Raw genomic sequence first — 14,006 nt, forward strand, 5'->3', positions numbered from 1 at the left:
CTGGGGTGGGAGTGGTGGGTACATTGACATAGATTAAACTGTACCTTATAGCTCTTCTGGTTCTTCATGGTCAAGTGTTTTTTTAAAAGACCAGGAAAATAATCTTCTACCTTACTGATCATGAAGGGGAAAAGTTTGATTTATATTTTGATTTTGCTGAAACTTGATGAATAAAGCACATCTCGACTTCCTTATTAAACCATTAGTTTAATTAGACTTACCATTAGTGAGTGAAGTGAAGTCCCTCAGTCGTGTCCGACTCTTTGCGACCCCATGGACTGTAGCCTATCAGGCTTCTCCATCCATGGGATTTTCCAGGCAAGAGTGCTGGAGTGGATTGCCATTTCCTTCTCCAGGGGATCTTCCCGACCCAGGAATCGAACCCGGGTCTCATGCATTGCAGGCAGACGCTTTACCATCTGAGCCACCAGGGAAGCCCCAAAGAACAAGCACTTGTTTGCTATTAGATATTCTACTTTTTTGTTGAGAAAAGAAGTGTGGTCCTCTCTGCATTAGAGAACAGAGTATTCCTGAAGATGCAACTGGAGGAATATGTGAAATAATTGACAGATGTTGACTTTGGCTTTATGTATTATTTATTTAGAGCAGAAGCATTTCTAATTTTAGTTGGAAATAATGTCTTAAAGTCCCTTTTAGCAGTTAGGTATTATCTGTTATTATTATTATTTATTTTGCTATAGTTTTCAGGAGAAATATTTACCCCTGTTAAGCATGTATTGTTTTTCCTCTGAGTTTTGTTAAATTTTGCTAGATGGAGTTGTGTTAGTTTTGTACTTTTGCAGTACTCTGCAAATAAATAGAAGGCAAAGCTTTATTTTAGATGATTTATGAGACTTTTTTAAAAAAAGGCAATGCTGACTTAGACCTATCCTTTTCTGGCCAATTTTCTGATTTTTTTTATCTTAGTGTTCTGTTTGTTCGTTGTTTTATTTTATTTTATTTTTTTGAAAAGTGCGTGTTTTATTTGTTTTATTGTTTGTCTGGTGTTGAACAGCAAAATAGTAGAGCAGTTTAAATGTATTGATAGCATTATCCGGACCGCAGATCATCCATTCATCCATCCATCCACCCAGTCATCCTTCTGAAGATTACTATAGCATAAGACCAAAGACCACATAATTTATGCAACTCAATGAAAGCAGTGGTTTTTTAAAAAGGCGTTCTTTTTCTCTTGGAGAGGTTTCTTGGCCTGGATTTTGGTGACACACTGCTTGGACTTGATTCCTGTGTCTATTATTTATTTGCTGGTCAAGTTTCTTTAACCTGTTTGTGCCTTAGTGTCCTCACCTTAAAATGGTAATAATAATTGTAACTTCATGTGGTTATTAGAAGTTTAAATGAGTTAATACTGGTAAGATATTTACTAGTCAGTCTAACAACTATGAATTCAGTAAATACTTTTTGTTGCTATTATTGAAAGTTTATATGCTTAAAACTGCTAAAAATAGATTCAGTTACATGGAAATTTATGCAACTTTTATAAAGTATTGTGATTTAATTATGTTTTCTTGAGTGTTTGAAAAATATAAACTAAGATGAAGCCTTTCACTTATTGGCTATTGAATATAGATAGTTTCAGATAGATAAAAATGGAATAATTCTGAATTCAGATAGACAAAATTGTGACTGTGGATCTGAGCTAGCAATTAAAACTTTGGTACTAGGATTTTTCTGTGTGTGATAACATTGTGAGATATCATGGTGACATAGACATTTAACGTTAATAAAATGCAATTAAGTTGGACTCTGTGGGAGAGAGTGAGGGTGAGATGATATGGAAGAATGGCATTGAAACATGTAAAATATCATATGTGAACTGAATTGCCAGTCCAGGTTTGATGCATGATACAGGGTGCTCGAGGCCGGTGCACTGGGATGACCCAGAGGGATGGGATGGGGAGGGAGGTGGGTGGGAGGTTCAGGATGGGGAACACATGTACACTCATGGCAGATTCAAGTCAATGTATGGCAAAAACAATACAATATTGTAAAGTAAAATAAATAAATTAATTAATTAAAAAAATGCAATTAAGTCACACTGAAAAATGTAAATGCTTTCCCTTGTGATTCTTTTATTTAAATTAATTTGTAAATCTCTCATGTGGCTTTCAGCATCTTTTGCAAGGCCATATTTTTTACAAAGAAACACAGTTTTAATAACCACTTGATATGAGTTGCTGTGTGAAGTCAAAACTCCAAATTAGTCTTAGACCTTTGGGTACCTTGCAGTTCATTAGAAAGTGCCTTAACTAACTCCCTCTTTGCTCTGTAAAGACTGCCCCAAGCTCTCTGGCTCTTGTGGTAGGAGGTTATTCTCAAATAGTTGTGAGTACTTCTGCTTCCAGTAGTTGAGTATTTTCGCGTGTAGTTTGTGTGTTTCCAAACTGTTTATGCCATTTTACCTTTAGTATAATCATCAGATGCAGTTAGGTGTTTTGCAAACTTGCAAAATAGGATTTGTTGTTTTTTTAAAAACTAAATGGAAGGTTTTAGAAATATTTGGTAAAACCAAGTTATTAAAGAAATACCATCAAGCTGGTAGAGTAAGTGATCAAGTGCTAAATTTCAGTCATGTCAAATGATGAGCCCTTCTATAGTAATTGAAGTGAGAAGCTTTACTGACAAATTTAACTTACAAACTTAATTTTGTGAGTTACTGTGTTACTATTTTGTAAGTGCTACCCCATCTGTAATAGAAGAGATATTTTTTCCCCCTCTGGTGAGAAGACAAACTCAAAGCTAGACTTTAACTTCAAAGTGCTAGAAAGAAAAACAGTGGTTGTAAATAACCCCACACTGGAAAAAGCTGTAAAATGTTGAAATTTAGCCTGTGTTGTTTAGTGCATAATATTTAAATTTTTTCAGAAATTCTCACATTAGTTGCAGGAATAATAGGAAAAACAGTCATGTAAACCCTTCACCTACATTCTCCAAGTGTTAACATTTATCATACATACTTTATCCTTTCCTCTCTATTTTTTCCCCCTGAAAAGTATGTTATACACCTGGTGTCCCTTTACCCTTTAAATACTTCAGTGTAAATATCCTAAAAGCAAGAACTTCAAAAGAAGTCACCATAGTATAGTTCTCAGCATTAGGAAGTTAACACTGAAGCAATACTGTTACTCAATTACAGACCTTATTGATATTTGTTTTAGTCCATTACCCTAATGATGTACTTTATAGTGAAAGAAAATTCAAGTTCATGTGTTGAACCAAGCAGTCTTCCATCCCTTTTAGTCTGGAAATCTTTGGTCTTCCCTTGTATTTCATGAAATTGGCATTTTTGAGAAGTATAGGCTGACGTCTTGTAGAATGTCCTGCAATTTGAGTTTCTGTGATATTTACTCACAATCAGATTCAGGTTATGCACCTTTGGCAGGGATCCACCCTGAAGGGTTCCCTGTATCATATCATGAACATGTCCTGTAATTAGCTTAGTTTATCACTGACAGTGTTAACGTTAATTATTAAGGAGTTATCTGCTCAATTTCTTCTCTGCGAAGTTACTGTTTTTGCTTTTTTAGTTAATCTTTTAGGTAGATATTTTGAGGCTTTGTAACTATCCCATTTACTCACTGGCTTCAGTATTTAATATTTGCCTCAGTTGGTATGGTGGTTGTTAAAATGGTGATTTCCCTAACTTCATCAGTGCCTCTGTATGCATTGATGGTTTCTCCTACAAGAAGAGTTTTTCCTTCTTATGTGTTTACATCAGCATTGATGCACAGGTTCTTACTTTATCATGAGTGAAATTGAAGTCTTTTCATTTATATAAGGGCATTTTTATACCTTTTGTGAATTGTCTGTTCAACTGTTTTGCACCATCTTCTGTTGGATTTAATCTTTCCCCTTTAAAGTTTCAAAGTTCTTTGTATTATACTATAGTACAGTTTTAGCTATGATAAAAGTTACAAATAATTCCCTCTAGTCTGTGAGTTGTCTTTTTACTTTTTCTTGGTGTTTCTTTTAATGTAGAAGTTTTAAAATCTTTTTTATTTTCTTAATGCAGTAAAAATGATCAGTCTTTCCTCCTGTTACATCAAGATTTTGAGTGATAGAAAGTCTTTCTCTACACCAGGTTAAAGAGGAATTAAGCTATGTTTTCTTTTAGTTCTTGCATAGGTTCATATTTTTTAGTGGTTCGATTCTTAATCCATTTGGAGCTTTTTCTTCTTTTAATTTTTTTCTTCCGTATGAGTGCACATGTATCTCCCCATCCTGAACCTCCCTCCCCACCCCATCCTGCAGCTTATTCTTATGTATAATGTGAAGTATGGATCTACTTTTATCCTTTCTCAAATGTCTAATCCGTGGGCTGAGCACCATTTTTAAAAGTGCATCTTTTCCTTGGTGATTTGAGATAACCACTTTTATCATATAAGGTTCCACATGTATTTTGGTCTGTTTTGAGAATGTGTTCTGCTCCACTGGTTGGTCTCTCAGTTAATGCACCACCAGGACCCTACTGTTTTAATTATTAAGGGCTGATGATATGTTATAATATCTGGCAAGTTCAGTCCTCCTCCTCCTCCCCTTGGCTGTTTTTTTTTTTTTTTTAATGCTTTACAATTGTTTTAAAGAGGAAAAAAAAATCTCCTTGTGTACTAAAAAAATCTGATATTAATAAGTGATATGCTTATATTTGGAGAGGGCAATGGCACCCGACTCCAGTACTCTTGCCTGGAAAATCCCATGGATGGAGGAGCCTGGTAGGCTGCAGTCCATGGGGTTGCTAAGAGTTGGACATGACTGAGCGACTTCACTTTCACTTTTCACTTTCATGCAATGGAGAAGGAAATGGCAACCCACTCCAGTGTTCTTGCCTGGAGAATCCCAGGGACGGGGAGCCTGATGGGCTGCCGTCTGTGGGGTCGCACAGAGTCGGACACGACTGAAGCAACTTAGCAGCAGCAGCATGCTTATATTTCCACTGGTCAATTTCTTGCTCAAAATGAAGAATAAAGAGTCTTTAATTTATCAAGATGGTTAAATGTATAACTAACAATAATAATATAATCAATATGCTTAAGCAGAAAAAGAAAGTCAAAGTCACTGTTTTTGCCATGTGCTGAATTGTTTTCCCCCTTGGTGTCATTAGTCTGTCACAAGGTCCTCTTCTGTATTGGATTTCAGTTGGCTGCTATGGTGTCTTCTTAACCTGTGATTGAAAATGTTAAACATGACGTTATGCTGCCTTGTTCCGCTTCTAGGTTTAAAGGTTATTGGGGTAGAGTTGTTTGTACTTAGTATCCTCTGGACTGCTGCCTTAAAAATTTGGCAGAAATTCAAATTCTTTGTACCCATAGGGTGATAGTAGACAGTCTGAAGATAGTCCAAAGAATGCCATGTGATAATTATGGGATGCCAATAATAGAATTGGAGAAGGAAATGGCAACTCACTCCAGTATTCTTGCCTGGAGAATCCCATGGACAGAGGAGCCTGGCGGGCTACAGTGCATGGGGTGTCAATAGTCAGACACGACTTAACGATTAAACCAATAATAGAATAAAAAGTTTAGTTGATTGGCCTTAAATAACTTTTGGTTCTGCACTCTCTATGATGATTTTCAGCAAGGTAATACTATTTTGAAATTGACACTTTTTTTTTAATCATTTAGAATCATTGTCATTATCGGGGATATGTGGAGGGCACTTACGATTCATCCATTGCACTCAGCGACTGTTTCGGACTCAGGTAAGGAACTTTCTTTATCAGCATTTTTTCATTCCCTTAATTCTTTTCCCTTTACCTATCTCTGTCTCCAGATCAAGTCATTTTAGGGTACTTAAATTTAGATTTTACTTTGATGTTGCTGAAGGTCTTTCTAACAGTGTTTCAGATGTCCTTCTTGGCATGTTTATTTAGGACAGTATTACAGGTGATGAATTTTATTACCTAAATAAAAAAAAATTCATTTTTTGAGACCACTAAATAAATTTTGCTATTTAAAAATAAAGCATACTTTAAATTTCTGTCACCTTTTAGGTTTATATAACTTTTACTTCTGTTCTTTTATCTAAGCCTCATAATGACTGTGAAAAGGGGCTGATTGCTTCCATATTTAGGTGAGCAAGCTGAGGTTCAGAGAAATCATACCATGTGTCAAGTGAAGTGATAATAATATTAAATTTATGAAGGGCCTGGCAATATCACACTGGACTGGTTGATTGGTTACATGATTGATTGAACTAATAAATATTACTTTAAATTCTCAAGCAAACTGTATGAGATGGCGATGAGTACTATCTCCATCTAAGCTGTGACACTTGTAGAACAATTACTGTGTACCAGGCAGTGTCCTAAGTATTTTTTGTGTTCATTAAATAGTTTTCAGGACAACTCTAGGAAGAATGTCTACTAAGGCTAGTAGGAAACATTTAGGATTCAAACTTTGGTCCTCTGGCCTCCAGACTTCACACTTTAAGCCACTATTCTGAATTGCCTTTCTTTATACAGTGATCTCACAGAGGGATTAAGTAATTTTCAGGCCAGTTAGTAGCTGTCTTGAGCTTTTAATTTAGGGCTGCCCGACTCTAAAACCTCTATTTTTCTCAACACCATGTTATCCCTTCTTACATATGTTAAGAATTAGGACTTGAATTCATGTTTCTTAATTCCTTTTCCTGTGTATTTTTTTTTTCCATCCTAAAAAACTGTGTTTGTGTAATACAACACTTAGAGGCTTGCTGCATATAGAAAATGTGAGTTATGGGATTGAACCCCTGCAGAACAGCTCTCATTTTGAGCACATCTTTTATCGAATGGATGATGTTCACCAAGAGCCTTTGAAATGTGGTGTTTCCAACAAAGTAATGGAAGAAGAAACCACAAAGGATGAAGAAGAGGAGCATCCTAGTATCACTCAGCTCCTTCGAGTAAGGAACTAATGTATTTCTTCATGGCTCTGACTCAGGTTTAAAAACAATCATGTATTTGTGCATTAAACCAATACCTGTTATTACTGTGTTTTTGCCAGCTTTGTGCCAGACATTGTGATGGGTACCAGGGGATAAAAAGATGAGTAATATGTAGTTCCTGCCACCAAGTTGAGTACAGTCAGACTTCTGTGTTTTGGAAACAAGAGCTTAAGTCTTAAACAGTAACTATATTTCTTTTTGTCATTGCTCTCTAATAATCCATTACCGTGACTTTGAGAGAGCAGTGGACTTTTTAATGTGAATACCCTTTACACAGACTGGAGCTCTAAAGTGAGAGAGAGGGAGAGACAGAGAGGGAAAGAGAGAGATTGAATTTTAGGACTTTAATGATCTCAGATGTTTTCCTGGGGCACTCGTGGTATCCCTGTTTTGAGACTTCTTTAGGATTCCTTGGCTTCCTCTTGACAGGGGTCTCTTAACCTGAGCTGTTTCTGGGACCAGAGGAACCTCAGTTGCAGACAAAGGCAGCTTTCTCTGTAATGAGATGATGTCGCTGTGCCTCTACAAGAGGCTTGTGCTTCTTCTAGAGTATTTTAATTAATTCATACTAATTTATGGCATTGTTTTCATCATCTGTTCTGACATTCATTCTTTTGATTCTTGGATGGTTCTTTTTAAGTTTAGTCATTGGAAAACACTTAAATTTTAACTCATTCTATACTTTACATGGGTGCTTCCCAGGTGGCGCAGCGGTAAAGAATTTTCCTGCCAATGCAAGAGATGCAGGAGAACGTGGATTTGATCCCTGCGTCAGGAACATCCTATGGGGGAGGGCATGTCAGCCCACTCCAGTATTATTGCCTGGGGAATCACATGGGCAGAGGAGCCTGACGGGCTACAATCCATGGGGTTGCAAAGAGTTGAACACAATTGAGTGGCTGAGCATATATGCACAGTTTATGTAAGTTTTTGAAAATCACAAAGCTACTCATTTTTTAAAAGTAGCAACCTTGTATGTCAGTGCAAATTGTAACTCAATAAGACTGGAAGGAAAAAAATAAAGGAAAAGAACAAGAAAATAAAGTGCAGACCTTGTCCTTCCTTCTTGGGTTATTAGCAGATACTCTTTTTTCCACTCTTGACAGAGTAGTAGGTCATCCAATTAAAATATACTTGTATGTGTGTATAGTTTTGATATTAGAGAATCAATAATTCATCTTTGGAAACTTGAATAATTCATGTTATCTTTAGGATTTTTCTCAGAGCACTACAGATGGCATATATCACTTTTAAAAACACATGTTTTTTTGCCTTATTGATGTAGGATGTGTTAAAAATCATTTTATGAAATTCTTAGCAGACATGAAACAAGTGATAAGATCATCGTGTGTTAAAAATAGGAGTCTTATATGTAGTCGTCTTATATGTAATCTGAAGATATAGTCTTTTAACTTTTTGCTTTCCTTTATGGTGTTTGTGTTTTTTGACAGAGGAAAAGAGACATCTTGCCACAGACCCGCTATGTAGAGTTGTTCATTGTTGTAGAGAAGGAAAAGGTAGGATTGGTGACAGTTTTTCTCTTTTTTCATAAAAAGAAGGTGAGAAGTGAGGATCCCATGAAGGAAATATGAAATATATTTGTATTGATTTTTATTAAATGACTTTTCCCTGTAATATTTATACATGATATTCATAATATGTCCAGAACTGAATGTAGCACTGACATTATCTCTACCTTTATTTTTACTGGTGATGTTTTCCCACTGTTTCTTTTGGGTGATTTGCAAATGTTAAACTTCTCCCTTCTTAGGAGGGAGCAGAGTTTAGATGATAAGTTTAGAAGGGAACAGAGGAGAATGAGTCAGCTTAGCATTTATTATTTATTTCATTGTACAGGATAACACATGACATTTTCCTTATTTATACTTAAGACTGTGCTTTACTCAGCTAAGAAAAGTTACGTAATTTATTTCAGCATTTACAAGATTATTAATTTTAGATATAACTGCTATATATTTTAACCTATAGATTATTTGAAATGTTTTATCTGACTTCCGCCAGCTTTGCTGTTGCTGTGAACCAAATTGTTTGCAGAAACTTAACACAACTGACAAGTCCTTTTTTGTAATCCGCAGAGGCAGTTTTGAGAATCTTTATGGTTTTTTAAAAAAAACCCTTATTGTATATAGACTGGAAAATAACAAGCCATACTTTTAGGAGATAGAAATGTATTCTTATTTGTTCATTATAGGTTCATTATCCTCAAGTGTAGAAAGAAGCATAAGGGAATGTGAATAAGCGTGAACTCTGTCCCTGATAATGTATTAAAGGTTCCAGTAGAATATGATGGACAAGTGATAAAAAAAGGAGACTTGAAATATTTTTTCTCATTACTTTCTCCACATAGGTAGAAAATGGTTTAAATAAAATATTTGGATTCTTATCTTGAGATTATAGAAATTTTTTTCTTATATTGCTTTGGTGATCATGAGTTTTCTTCTTTGCCTTTCAGTATGATAACATGGGAAAAAACCAGACTGCAGTGCGAGAAGAGATGATAAGTTTAGCAAATTACTTGGATAGTGTAAGTTTACTTTCTATCAGCTGGGATTATTCTGTCCTTTCCTCTCACAGCCTCTGAATAGAATTTTAAAATTGTCTAATTTGGGGCTCTGATTATTCTAGAGGATAAGTAACTCAGTCTTTCTGGGGTTTGCTCTCGAATTTGTTTTGTAACTTTTCTATGTTTAAAAGGAAAGTATAATTTTAGAGAGAGTGAGACAAATAAGAGATTTCAAATTAGCATCTACTTTATCTTTAGTGTTGAGGAGAAATTCATCAGTTGATCTGAGAAAGAAATGAGAAGTTTATTTGAGCCAAATTTGAGGATTATAACCCAGGAAGAGCATCTCAGAAAGCTCTGAGAACTGTTTTTCCCATTAGAAGTCAAAGCACAGTTATATAAGTTTTTTTGAGACAGAGGAATGTGCATTCAATGAGGTATTATTGACAGTTTACACAATCCAGACCTAAGCATCATCATGGCCCTAGCAAGGTCAAGAAGGAATGTTATCTTTAAGGAGTTGCCTTTTTGATGTTAGGAGAATGCTGCTGTTTATGATTGAGCAGGTATTTCTGCCAATGGAGAGGTTTGGTTGATGCCTTATGCAATATACAAATGCACAGTGGGGTGAGAGAGGAGGCCAAAGGGCAGAGAAAAATTTTTCTGTGTAAATTTTTCTTGTCTTGCCATAAAATATGACTTTTATTTCACAATAGGTAGACTGAGGTTCTCTGGCACTTATGCAGAGATCTTTGAATTTTTGCTGAGAGACTTATTTTAAATAAGGCTGTCTCCTGCTCTGAAACTATATATGACTCTGTGTGTGTGTGAGAGAGAGATAGAGAAGAGGGAGGGATTTGATTTGAGATTTTAGAGTTTATTCATCTAGTGGGAGATATTGAAGAATTAATGTTCCTTTTTTAAGTTTTTATTGGAATATAGTTGATTTATAATGTGTTAGTTTCAGGTATACAGCAAAGTAAATCGGTTATACATATACATATATCCACTCTTTTTTTTTCAGATTGTTTTCACATATAGGCCTTTACAGAGAATAGAGTTTCCTATACTATACAATAGGTCCTTCTTAGTTTTATATACCGTGTATATGTCAGTCCCAATTTCCTAATTTATCCCTTCCCCCCTTATCCTTTGGTAACCATAAGTTTGATTTCCTCCACCTTACTCAACTTCTGTTTTGTACATAAGTTGATTTGTACCCTCTTTTTTTAAGAGTCCACATGTAAGAGCGTGTATCATACTGAGTGAAGTCAGACACAGAAAGACAAATGTCATACAGTATCACATTTGTCTTTGGAAAAATTTAATCTCTAATATGAATATGAATACCAAACATAATAATGATGATGATGATGATGATAGTGATAATGTCCTACTGAATGTTTATAATGTACTAAAAACTGAGTCAAGTGACTTATATTTATTAACTCATTTATTCCTCACAGTATCTCTGTGAAATAGAGATGAGTTCTATAAACCTTTATCTGAAACCTTTGGGGTGCATGCCATTATACTTTTAGATAAGAGTTTAGAGAGGTAAACTTGTTCACTATACAGTATATGTGTAACATGTAGTTCACTATGTATTGGTATTACTTTACACCTTCAAAAGGGTCCTGGGGGAGCACCTTGTAATCTAACTCGTTGATATTTCTGTAGTGAAATGTATGAATATTTATATTAAGTGAACTAAAGGTGAACAGTAAATAAGCTTTCATTAGTTTAGGGAAAGGTTTGGATCCAAAATACCAAAAACTTTAAATATCCAGAGTTTGTCAGCTTTTGGAATGGAAGATAAAAAGGATTTCAAACCTTTGTTACTTTTGTTTTGTGAATGAGGAAACTCCGACCCTTGAAAAGTTAGAGTTCCATTATATTGAAGGAAACATTTTTGATAAAGAGGAATCCTATTTTTAAGTGGGATGTTACTTAATTATAAGTTCAAAGATATTCTCATATTCTTTATTATATTACTTTTATTGAAGTGTAGTTGATGTACAGTATTATATATATTACAGGGGTACAATGTAGTGATTCACAATTTTTAAAGGTTAAACTCCATTTATAGTTATTATATTGAGTTGGCCAAAAGGTTCAACTAGTTTTTTTCATACCTGTTTATGAAACACCTGACAGAGCTTTTTGGCCAACCCAATAAAATATTGGCTATTATTCCCTGTGTTGTACAGTATATGCTTGTATATCCTTGTAGCTGATAGTTTGTATTTCTTAATCCTGTATACCCTCCCTTCCTTCTCCCCACTGGTAAGCACTAGTTTCTTCTCTATATCTATGAATCTGTTTCTCTTTTGTTACATTCACTAGTTTGTTGTATTTTTTTTAGATTCCACCAAGAAGTGTTGATGTTATTTAGTCACTAAGTCGTATCCACCTCTTTGCAACCCCATGGACTGTAGCCTGCTAGGCTTCCCTGTCCATGGGATTTCCCAGGCAAGAATACTGGAGTGGGTTGCCATATCCTTCTTCAGGGGATCTTCCTGGCCCATGTCTCCTACAGTGGCAGGGAGATTCTTTATCACTGAGCCACCAGGGAAGCCCTCCTATAAGTGACACCATACTGTATTTGTCTTTCTCTGTCTGACTTATTGCACTAAGCATAATACCCTCCAAGTCCATCCATGCTGTTGTAAATGGCAAAATTTCATTTTTATGCTTGAGTAATAGTCCATTTGTGTGTGTTTGTGTGAACCCAGTCATCTGTTGACAGACACTTAAGTTGCTTCCAAATCCTGGCTATTGTAAATAATGTTGCTGTGAACATTGGGTTAAATTTATCTTTTCAAATTAGTGTTTTGTTTTTCTCAGATATATACCCAGGAATCGTTCTCATATTCTTTAATAAATTTTGTATATTTTTATGTTTTTCTTCCTAGATGTACATTATGTTAAATATTCGAATTGTGCTAGTTGGGCTTGAGATTTGGACAAATGAAAATCTGATCAGTATGGCTGGAGGTGCTGGCGACGTGTTGTCGAACTTTGTACAGTGGCGGGAAAAGTTTCTTATAACACGTCGGAGACATGACAGTGCACAGCTAATTCTGTAAGTGATTTTTTTAAAAGGTACTCTTTATGATATGGTCAGAATAATAATTTTTGCTTTTTTCTTTTTTTTGCAATCATATTCTCTTAAAGTTTTTGAGCATTCATTTAAATGAGGAAAAAGTTTGATTTGTAGAATGAGTGCAGTGTTCTAATAAGACCTGTCTGTTGGATCTCTTGTGACCTTTATCCCACGTCCTCTTCCTCTTTCCCAGGTATACTTCCTTATTTTAGTATGGCATGTTTTCTAGTTTCTTCTTGTGAAAGGATATATTGAAAGAAAAAAGTTCTGACCTCGTTCATGTCAGAAAACGTGCTTTACAATGTCAAAACAGAATTTAAAAATTATCTCTGGTATACCAGAAACAAAATATACTTTAATTTAAAAAAATTATCTCAATTTGACCTCTGATTATCCTAGTAATTAATTGTTTCAGGGCTGTGCTTTTTCATTTGTTTTGTACATTTTAGGTTATTTTGTCAGGTCTAACATTTTTGGCATGAAATCTTTTTCCTTCAGAATTTTGAAGGCATGGCCATTGGTCTTTTGACTTCCAAATTACTGTTGAGAAGCCTTAATTCATTCTTTTTTTTAAAAAATCACTTTAGAATGGGTGAATTTTTTTGTACGTAAATTCTATCTCAGTACAACTTCACTGAGAAACTTTAATGCATTCTGTTTCCTGTTTTTTAGTATATGCCTTTTTTTTTTCTTCCTTTCTGGGAACTTGTAGGATCTGCTCTAGAGGTTCCCAGACCTCTAAATTTTCTTGATGATATGCTTTGGTGTAGGTCTTCTATCACTCATTGTGCTGTGTTCTTAGTGGGTAATTTCAGTCTTGAAAATGTAGTTCTAGGAATTTTTCTCAAATTATTTTGTAGGTGATTCCTTCAAGGATTCCTTTTACTCAGCTGTTGAATTTCTTGTGGTTGTCCTCTAATTTTTTATCTTTTGTTTCCTTTCTTCTCATTGTCTTTTTGTTCTGTTTTCTGGGATATTTCCTTAAATTTACCTTCTAAGGTTTTTGTTGTGTTTCTCATTTCAGCTATCTTATTTTTAATGCTTAATAGCTGTTTTTGTTTCCCTTAAAATTTTTATTTAGTCAAATTCTTATTTCATGGATATAATAGTGTTTTTAAAGTCTCTTTGCCATCCTTCTGATATATTTTAAACATTTTTCTTTTTTCCACATAGCATTTTCATGGTACTATAATAAAACTTAAGCTTATATGATTAGTTAATACAGATATATTCCAAAAGCTTATAGCAAAACCCTCACTTAAAATATAAAAAAAATTTTATTCTTCTTAGAAATTTTCTGGTTGATAGGCTGACTTTTTGCCAAAAAATATTTTATGTAATAATTTTTCCCTCCTTCAATGTTGAATGGTACCTAAAATAATTTTTTCTGAGGTGAAATTTCCCTTGATTTTATTTTATTTTTTTTGTCATATG

At 34.7% G+C, this 14,006-nt stretch overlaps 1 protein-coding gene across 2 annotated transcripts in view; it reads left to right on the forward strand.

Annotated features, from left to right (window-relative positions):
* Window positions 1-14,006, forward strand: part of ADAM9 (ADAM metallopeptidase domain 9) — a 90,242-nt gene that overhangs the window by 21,829 nt on the left and 54,407 nt on the right. For both annotated transcript variants that reach the window (XR_009493067.1, NM_001192818.3), the window contains 5 exon segments: window positions 5,643-5,719; window positions 6,705-6,900; window positions 8,394-8,459; window positions 9,416-9,487; window positions 12,382-12,551. Coding sequence is in view for 1 of the 2 variants with exons in the window: in NM_001192818.3 (NP_001179747.2) it covers window positions 5,643-5,719; window positions 6,705-6,900; window positions 8,394-8,459; window positions 9,416-9,487; window positions 12,382-12,551 (581 nt within the window). In the remaining variant the exon portion in view is untranslated.

Source organism: Bos taurus, chromosome 27, assembly GCF_002263795.3.
Source record: "Bos taurus isolate L1 Dominette 01449 registration number 42190680 breed Hereford chromosome 27, ARS-UCD2.0, whole genome shotgun sequence".
NCBI lineage: Eukaryota > Metazoa > Chordata > Mammalia > Artiodactyla > Bovidae > Bos > Bos taurus.